We start from the raw sequence: 9,809 nt of genomic DNA on the forward strand, positions 1-9,809 counted from the left end.
TTTGTGTGCAATGTTAAATTATTTGCATCCTTAGTTCTAACTGGCGTTCCCAATGTTTATAAGAATGTTGTTTATCCAGGTGCAGTGGCACACACCTGTAATCTCAGTAGTCTGGGAGGCAGAGGCAGAAGGATCTCTGTGAGTTCAATGCCAGCTTGGCCTACAAAGTGAGCCCAGGACAGCCAAAGCTACCCAGAGAAACCCTATCTCAAAAAACCAAAAAACAAAACAGCAAACACAAACAAAAACACAAAACAAAACAAAACAAGATGCTGTTTAGGCTTAGGTAAATTGAAAACAGGATTTATATAGAGACACTGGTGCACAGGCCTAACAGCCAGCGTTTGATTCCTAAGCCCCACAATGTGGCAGGAGAGAACCAACTCCTGACTGTACACCTACATACATACATGTACATCCTATCATACACACGTGCATATATGCAAACGCACACACACAGCACGATATAAAATGAATATTTATTTTTATTAGCATGTACTAATTGTCCAAAATAATGGATTCCATCATGATACATTCATACATATAACATACTTTGATCACATCACATTACGTTTTTTGTCCCCCATTGGGTAACTTTGTTTTAGGGCACTGGCAACGGAATCCTGAAACCTTATTCCAAACAAATATTTGATACTAGTCTCTGTGCTACGGGGACTCGTAAGTGAACAGGAATCACGGGCTGAATATTCAAATTCCTACAGCTGCAAGGGACTGCCACTGCATATCGAGCAAGCCACAGGTCCGATAAAATTGGGATAGCCACCACTGTAGTCATATAGACAGTTTTAACTCAACAACAAGAGTTTAACAAAAACATGACCAAATTCACGGGGTTGGGGAAGGAATGACAGAGTCGAGCAAAGCACCTTGGATTTTGGACAGTGTAGGGAACATTCTACTTCAATAGGTGAACCCCTGCATCCATGTCCCCACAAACTTGTGTTACCTTGATGTTACTGAGAGTTTACTCTTCAGACTGGAATTGACAACTGACAATTCAAGATTCAGAACTTCAGGTGAAAATTGTGGAGTCTTCCAAAACTTACAATCAGTCTCTCAGCTTCTGTCTGTCTGTCTGTCTGTCTCTTCTTCCTTCCCTCCCTCCTCATACATGTTAGAAAATGTTTTGATTCGATTTTCAACATTCACTCATAACCTGCCCCCTTGGCACTGTCTCCACAGCCACCACCTCAGTCCAAGGAATGAAAAGTCTCCCAACAGCTTTTCTGGACCAGCCTTTACCACGGCAAGAGATGGCCTGAAGTAAAAGCACTTCAGTTAGATTAGGACAAATCCTTACAGTGTGCTTCAAGGTTATGGGCCCCAGTTCCTTTGTGGGCTCTAATGTCTAACTAGAGCACTGGGTCAGCCACACTGATCCTTTGTATGCTCATCCTCAGATCGTCCGATGCCGGTGCCACAGCAACGCCCTAGTAGTTACCATGCCTCTCCCGCCACGCCACTCTTTCCCTCACCCAAGTCTGTGCTCAAAAGTCACCTCACAGCAGGGCGTCTCCACGACCACTGTAATTTCCTCCTCCTGGTTCTCCTATCATCTACTCCAACTCTGCATCTTTTATCAGTTTATAATACGCTGTCTCTATTATTGCCTCTAGAAAGAACAGTAGAAACTGTTCTCTTCAAAAGAGAACCCCTAGCAATCAGATTCTGGCTAGTACTCACTAAGTGCCCCAGAAATATTTTTGCAAAGGAAGAATTAACTTAGATATTTATTCAAAGATGTTCCACACCGTGTTTGTAGTGTTCCTGACCTACTTTGGAATGACTTTGCCTCTTGCCCTTGGTAGAAAACTTGGTAATAACTGCAGAAACTTGTCATAGGATGAGCTCATGTTGCCTGTGTTGGGTTTCTGATGTCAGAAGAGGAGTAAAGTTTAAAAGTCAAGGATCAAATCTGGGGGTAGGGGTGATGTGAAACAGAAAAACAAAATGTGGTCCCATCACAGTTGAGTCAAGGAGACACCAGGTCACTCTATGGACACTATGCCCCATATTATTTCTCAGAGCGTGAGGGGTGTCTGGCTTTATGTTCTGTCATGCATTGGCGAATGCACTGATTATTATTATGCTGGTATAGCATATCCTTTAGGTTATTAAGTTCTAAAAAAGATGACTTTGTATATTATACATACATACATATATATATATACACACACACTCTAATATGAGTTATTGTACCTATATAACTCAATTATAATACAAGGTTTACTTCCAATGCTTTGAAAGTGCTATTAAGCTGTTTAGGAAAATTAAGTTATACAAATTAAATGTTAGTAGATTAAATCATAGTCATCTCAATTGCTAGTCTACTTTTATCAGAAGGATATACATCTTAGGTGCAGCAGATAGATATGACTCTATAGAAAGACAATGTCTTCAAAAACCCCAGAGACATGCAGAATATGACATTTAAAAATGTTTTTATTAGAGATTCATTGACAATGAGAGAGGTTAACTCATGGCAACACCCAGCCTACCTCAAAGAGGATGATGAGCATCAAAGAGCCTCCTTATGGAGATGGCTTCAAATGTGGTAAACTAGCCACTGAGCGAAAGGTCCTCATTTCTATCACAAACAGAATTCTGCCTAAAAAAGGGCAAGTTTAGATGCAGGCAGAGTTGATAGCCAAACTCTGCCAAGACAGGGTAAGCAAGTACTCAATAGTTCCTGCCTCACAAATATGTCTGTCAGATATATTGGGCCAGAGGGCTGAAGAAGATGCTGCAATGTTATAGAGAGTTTTGGGTGACTATTCAGGTAGAAAACTGTCTCTGCCATCTTCTCATTTGGAAAGCTACTAACCTGCACTCCCGGCACCCTCAGATCATCAAGGTTATTCCTTCTCAAGTCTCTGAGGGAGTTGAAGATCAGGTAGCTTAGTTTTACAATGAAGCTTAATTGTTTAGGGGCTAAGATGTTTTTAGGTCTAGATAGATGGTCTAAGTTCATAATGACAAGATGTGATGGAGATTGATTTACATTCAGAAATTTAGATGCACCAAGATAGGAAAGATGTTTTCTTCAAGGCTGTCAAATACAAATAGCCAAAACACTAAGAATGTAACATCTGTATAATTCCTGATTGTGTCACAGTTCTTCTTGCCATAGGTAATCTATTGTATATGTGTGTAATAATATAAATATATATGTAAATAATGAAATAATTTTAAAAAATAAAGATGACTTTGTACATACTGTTTGTGCTTCTACATATGCATATGTAAACAACTACAAATGAAGCTATTAACTTTAATTTTTAACTAACACTGATACAGAAAAAAGCCAACCCAACAGATTTGTAGACTTGATTTAATTCTTTAGACTATGAATACAAGAAATAATTTGTATTCTAAAGAAATGAAATGTCATTTCATTGGAAATTTGTATCTTTTTTGACTTTTTAAAAATTTTTTATCATACATTTGTCTATTTTTATTTACATGCATGGATAGATGTCAAAGGATAACTTGCAAAGGCCAGTTCTCTTTTTCTACAATGGGGTCCCAGAAATCAAACTCAAATGGTTAAGGCTTGGAAGCAAGTGCCTTCACCCCATAAGCCATCTATCCAGCACTTGTATAGGTTCTTAATAGAAGACGGTAGAGAGTTTGATAAATATGAGAAAAATAAATCTTGATACTAAGCTAAGGGTCTGAAAATGACAAATGAGTAAAAGGAAAGGTTTACTCAATCCTAGCAAAGCAAGTGTTTAAAATATGTACTAGATGGCGCTAAGGGTTAGAACGTAACAGCTGAGAGGAGTCCTGTCTACATCTGAGTAACCTGTGTCCATTTATCATCTTGTCCTTTCAGAAAGACAAACTCCGTTCCAGCAGTCTAGTGACCTTTCTGGGGAAACACATGTGAACACCTCATTCTTAGTTCAAGTTTTTGCTTCTGGGTCCACATGCATCTGCATGGTAAACCATTCAGAAGCAGCTCTAATGTAAGACAGATGGATTTAAAAACAAGCTGTGTGTGTGTGGTTGCACCTGTGGTGCAGGACAGAGGACAATCTTGGGTTTTGTTTTTCTCTCACTGGCTCGGCGCCACCAATCAGGCTCTGCTGGCTGGCCAGAGGACTCCTGGGGTCCAGCCGTGCCTGCTTCCCTAGCTGGAATTACAAACGCCACCATGTCCGGCCTTTTATATGGATTCTGGCACTCTGACTCAGGTTCTCATGCTTAGAAGACAGACGCTTTAACAACTGAGCCATCCATCTCCCCAGGCCTAGAAAGAAGCTTACTCGTTAGTAACTAGGTTCAATCAAAGTTCCTTTACAAAACACTACCTCAGTTATTCCTACAACCTTATGCATATTCCTCATATCCCACAGATCATCAAAGATGGCAGAAACAGTGGCTACAACCGGACCCTTCATGTCCTTAAAATCAGATGATACAGACAGAAGTTTAACATTTCCTCATACACACATTTCATGTACGATTTTAAAAGTGCCAATTGTTTTAAATATCACTCTTTATAAAGTTAAGTATTTGATGTTTTAACAATAAATGTATGTATAATGTAATCCTAAAGGAAAGTAGGCAAGGATGGGGTGAGGCTGTGGAAGTGGCTGTGGGGAGTTTGAAGCTGAGTTGTATGGGAATGATCTAGATCATGGCTCCAAGAGGACAGGTCATCCAGGCTGACGCATTAGCAAGTAACAAAGCCAGGTGATACCTCTTTGATAGAGGGGAAGCAGACAGACCTCGAGGAAAGGAGGCATACAGAGTATCAGTATAAAGGTATTTCAGAATAAAACTGATCCAGGTTGACTGACCGAGGACCTTAGATGCCCACATGGAGGAGAGAGTTTCACCCGATAGCACACAGAATACGTTTAGAAAGCTCAATCAAGCAGGAGGATGTACCGAAGTTAGATGAATCAGACAGGATAAAGATGAACTGTAAATCACAGACGGCTGCATTTAGTGCTAGGCAAGCCCCTGCCTGATTCTAAGCGATTTCTCCATTGTTGGGGATGCTCATCAACATCTCAGTGTCAAGGTTTGCCGGACCTTATGTTTTATCACAGCATTCCCCACAATTCTCCTTTAGCAACCCGCTTAACCTGAACCATGTTTACCGGATGTTTCAGACCTTGAACCAAACCTTGCTAATCACCTCTCCAAGCTCATCATCCCATCTCCATTCCTCTTATTCCCACAGCACTGGAGCTGGACCCATTCTCCCCTTCATCTCTGTAAGACCAGGAAAGAGTACCTCCCCTTCCTTCCTACTCACGTGGAGAGTCAGCTCCTGCCCTGTTTCCATATCTTTGTCCCTTCACTTCTGTAGGGACTTCAAGCTTGGATCGGTTTAATCTACCATTTTTTTTGTACCATAATAGATTATGGTTATTTAATTCTGCTAAGTCCACAATGCAACTGGCAATTTTCCTTTTCTGATGTAAAAAGAGGCCTTTCTCTAGCGTCACCATCCTTCCACTGAAAGGGCGGGCCACTCAGGTGGATTTGGAAGTTTAAGGAGGAAAGAGTGTAAGTACTCAGAGTATCCACAGAGTTGTGATATATTATAAGCACCATCAGGGAGAGAAAAAGGCAGAGAACAAGAGAGGTACTAGGAGAAGCAAGAGAAAACGGTCCAATGAACAAGATGAATGGAGGAGAAGGTATCTCAAACACAGACGCTGAAGCTATCAGACTAAACTGGAGAAGTCTGATGGCTATCAAGAGACAACTAAATTTGGTCAGGAAGTCATTTCTAGTGACAGTTTCTGTTAAATGGAAACTGAAATAAATAGCCTTTTTGTGCGTATGGTACTGGTGCTGCTGGTTAAATAGAAACAGAACCTAAGGAAAACTATTGTGGGCAAGAGAGAATAATGAAAGTATAAAAGCCAAGAGTCTACACTATATATATATATCTGTAAATATTAGATAAGAAAATAAAATCATTCTATAATCAGAAAGGACTTCAGGGTCAAATAAGAACGTATTGATTTTTCAAGATGAGAGATCTGAGGGCAGGATGGAGAAAGACCCAGTGCAGAAGATTTAGAGGAATGATAAAAATCTGAGTCCAGCTGGCTGACAGCTGTATGAAGGAGGAAAATCATAGAAATGACATAAAATGGAGTTTTCATTAAATCTCCCCCTCTAAAAGATGTAGTAAGTAGGTGTGTGACTAAGGCCTGCAGGAACTCAGTTCTGGGACTCTGGACACTGAGCTAGGGGTGTTAGAGGCTGAGTGGTCCTCCAGGAGCGGGCATTCATGATGTGACCTATCTTAGCATCTTTTGAGATAGGGCTCCTGCGCGGCCAGGGAGTCTCCCTAAGCTGGTCTGGATTAATGAATGCCTCCCATCATATGCTTCCCTTATGTCCTTCATTCTCTCACCAGCTTTAAGTTAGCAAGTTATGCTCTACTGGACTGTAAACTCTGGCCTGTGTCTCATTTTAACTCTTCTACTCAACATGCTAAGCTTGTATTTAGTAGGTACTTAGCAAGTAATAACAAATAAATAAGTTGCTTTAAAAAAATAATACAGCTAGCCCGGGTTCTGTCTGGCCTGGTGCCCACAACACCTGCCAACTTAGACAGCATTCGTTGCAAGTGCTATTAGATAGAATAGTCTCTCAGGAACTACACTACTACATGATTTTGGACTATGTGCTACACAAAGAAACTGATTACAACAAATTGCTAAGTTGACACTCAGAGGTATGTCTCTGAAGTGTTTTTAAGGCACTTTTAATTCAAATGGAGCCGAAATTAAAAAAATAAATAAACAAACATCTCAGAACTAGATGATACAATAGGTCAGGACGTCATTTACAGCAACAGTTTCTGTGGGCATTATCTAACCCAACCCCCTCTCAATGGATGCTCAAACATACTCTTTACTAGTTGAACACTATGTGAAATTTTAGAGTTGACTCCAATACTACCAGTGATGGAAAACATGCTTCTTTATGAAAACTCTTACTCTATTTTTGGATTATTCTAGACATTAAAGAATTCTGGCGGCAGCCATGTAGCTTTTGCAATGGGCCCCCTTGTTAAAGTAACCACGGAACAGTCTTCCTTGTGTCTGAAGAAGGCTACCACATTATCTTCCAAGGCCTCTCTTTTCTTACTCCTCTGGTATTACGTATACTAGATGAAAGGCATATCTGCCAACTTGTTTTTCTCATGAAAACCAACAGAATAATGAAAGATGTATAAAACTGAGGTGGCATACATAATCACCTGGGAACACCACCACCCATGCATATGCACGTTGGAGATCTGTCATCACGTCTGACTCACATCTTTTTCTATTTCTGATTTGAAACCCTTACCTTAGTCCAGTGCCCAACATTGTCAGGGTCAAACGAAGACTGTAAAAAACAGATACAAAACGTTAGTGCACAGCAATCACTTAATCAACACTACCATTCTGAGCTGTCTTCCCACCAAAGCATACGGAAACAGATCCTTTACCCTCTCCTCCAAACTTCTCACTGGCAAGTGCAGCACTGATTAGCAATGAAGACACAATAAACCACAGTAGAAGAAACAGGAAGTCTTGCCTGAGATATCCTTATTACTTGCTGTCTGCACCTACCTTGAGATTGTAATGTAATTGGTCTGCAGTGTAGGCATTAGTTGTTTGTTTTGTTTTGTTTTGTTTTGGCTTGGTTTGGTTTTTTAATGTTCCCCAGCGCTAACAGTCAAGGTATACTGCATGTAATACTCCTCATGAAACCCACCCTAACACTGGTTGGTTCATCTCTCTCATTTTCTGCTTAAAGATTGCTATGGTCCTCTTTCTCCTGTTTGCAGAAGTAGCCAATCGCTTTCTTATCCTTCCTACACCTGAGATGCTGGGCCCACAAGAGTGGGGGTGGGGAACAGAATAATATTACTCAACTTCTACTGTCGCACCAAGCGTAAAATGGAGAACAAACTCATCTCTACCCAGATCAGTCAGATATTAATCTGAAATGAGAAATCAAGATAGCGTGGAGCCTCCTCTTCATTCTGTGACTCCCAGAAGCTTACAGAATTCTCTCTGACAATCACTGAGCAAGCAGAGGCATTCGCTTTGCAAAAATATTCAGCTTTTTTTTTTTTTTTAAACAATGGGACAATTAACCAGTTAGCTGGCACATGAACGTTGGTGGGAAGGTTATAACACTCTCACTCACCAAACACTTCACCTTCAGCTCACCTTACTCACAATGAATGCCACTGTTCTGGCTAAAAAACTTTGTCACTGCAACAAAGAAAGAGCTGATGCTATTCAAACACAATTGAATTTCAAGGCGTTCTGTGTTTTTACTTCCTTTATCCTCTAGACAATAATAATGAGCACTATCAGCAAAAAAAAAAAAATCCTTCTTTTTGCTTTTTTTGTAGTTCTAACTTGTCCTATTTTTTTTTTTTTTTTTACCTTTCATCATCAAATCTATATTCATATGCTATTTTGGGTCCCATCTATTATGCAACTGATACTTTGCAGTTGGAGCAACCTCAGTTTCCACTCTCTAATGCTCCGGCCTATGCCCTCTGGTATCTGGAGCATGGTTTTCACGAAGTGGAATGTGCCTTGTGCACGTAGTTGCTATATTTAGAATAACCCACAGAATGAGGGCCCAGGCCCCCCACCAAAGCCACACATCTAGAGGATTTTGTTGTTGTTGTTTCTTTTTAAAGGAAAGTGCAACCGAGGGGTGAAAACAGCTGGTGAAACTGCCCTGTGGCTGAAAGTTGAGTCCCCCCACTTCAACACTTGCATTCACATTTAAAGCATTTATTTTTGTGACTGTTAAAGAGGTATTCTAGAAGGCACACTCGGTGTGACTGTGACCTTGCACGTCACTTTTGTATGTTCCAAGTTTAAAATGTCATTGTCGGGTTGGGTTTTTTGGCCTTTAGGGGTGCACAGAAGAGGTAAGAAATAAAAGGAGGATCTATCTTTGAATGCTGGTGGAATTTTTTAGAAAGAACATATGGATAAAGTATTGAGATATAACCACCTGGACTTCTGAGTTCATTTTAGATATCTGATGTAAAACTGGAAAGGGGGTTATATAAGGGATAATGGCAGAGGATTTAATGTGATGATTTATAAAAAAAGGTTTTTTTCCTTTAAAAGATCCCTTACCTCAGATTTGAAAGAGAGAGGCAGAAATGTACTAAAAGTTTCCTAAAATTGGTGGCAGAGATAAGGATTGGGGTCAAGTTCCCCTCACCCTGATGGGCACTAGCAGACTTCTCCATAGACGGAGCCTTACAGGATGCAGCCCCACAACAGTACTGAGTACACAGACCGCGGAACCACTCCTCCTAGGGTAGTGCTGGCTCTGGGGCGGGCAAGGCCAGGTAAGGATGCCCCCGGGGGAAGAGTGAGGAAGCGCAGGGCGGGAAGCAGCTGGTTTTGGAACTGTGTAGCGCCTAGGGCCGGCCCATGTTCCTCACAGCTCCCGACTGGGATCACCTTGGGATTCAGCTTCCTCGAGAACCGTTGCCAGCGACTCAGCTTCATCTTCTTCTGGGACGCTAGCGGCATATTTTCAAGCTCAGGCCTTGACTTCGGCCACAACAGTGACAACCGCTCCTCCTCCCAGGCTGCTTTCAGATTGTTCTGGGAGTTGTAGTTCCGCCACCTACCCATTAGACAAGGGTCGGACATTTCGGAACTACTACTCCCAGGAGGCATTGCGCAGACAGCTCGCGTTCGCCCAGTTACCATGGCATCGCTGGGGCTCCCTAGGTTTCCTTTAGCAGGGCCTTTGCCGAAGTCTGACGCTTGGTG

General features: G+C 41.3%; 1 protein-coding gene across 3 annotated transcripts in view; it reads right to left on the reverse strand.

The window, feature by feature from the left end:
* The window catches only part of CCDC191 (coiled-coil domain containing 191), a gene marked incomplete at its 5' end in the record, with an annotated part of 65,982 nt that extends 56,199 nt beyond the window's left edge, over positions 1-9,783 (reverse strand). The window contains 2 exons of one of the 3 annotated variants that reach the window (XR_014783291.1): positions 7,351-7,389; positions 9,492-9,783. Coding sequence is in view for 1 of the 3 variants with exons in the window: in XM_084801993.1 (XP_084658119.1) it covers positions 7,351-7,389; positions 9,492-9,746 (294 nt within the window). Of the gene's footprint in view, positions 1-7,350; positions 7,390-9,491 lie in introns of those variants that run through there. The other 2 variants (XM_084801993.1, XM_084801992.1) reach the window with 2 other exon arrangements.
* Positions 9,784-9,809: the final 26 nt, after the last annotated feature.

This window comes from Acomys minous, assembly GCF_964271855.1.
Source record: "Acomys minous genome assembly, chromosome: 11".
NCBI classification, from domain to species: Eukaryota; Metazoa; Chordata; class Mammalia; order Rodentia; family Muridae; genus Acomys; species Acomys minous.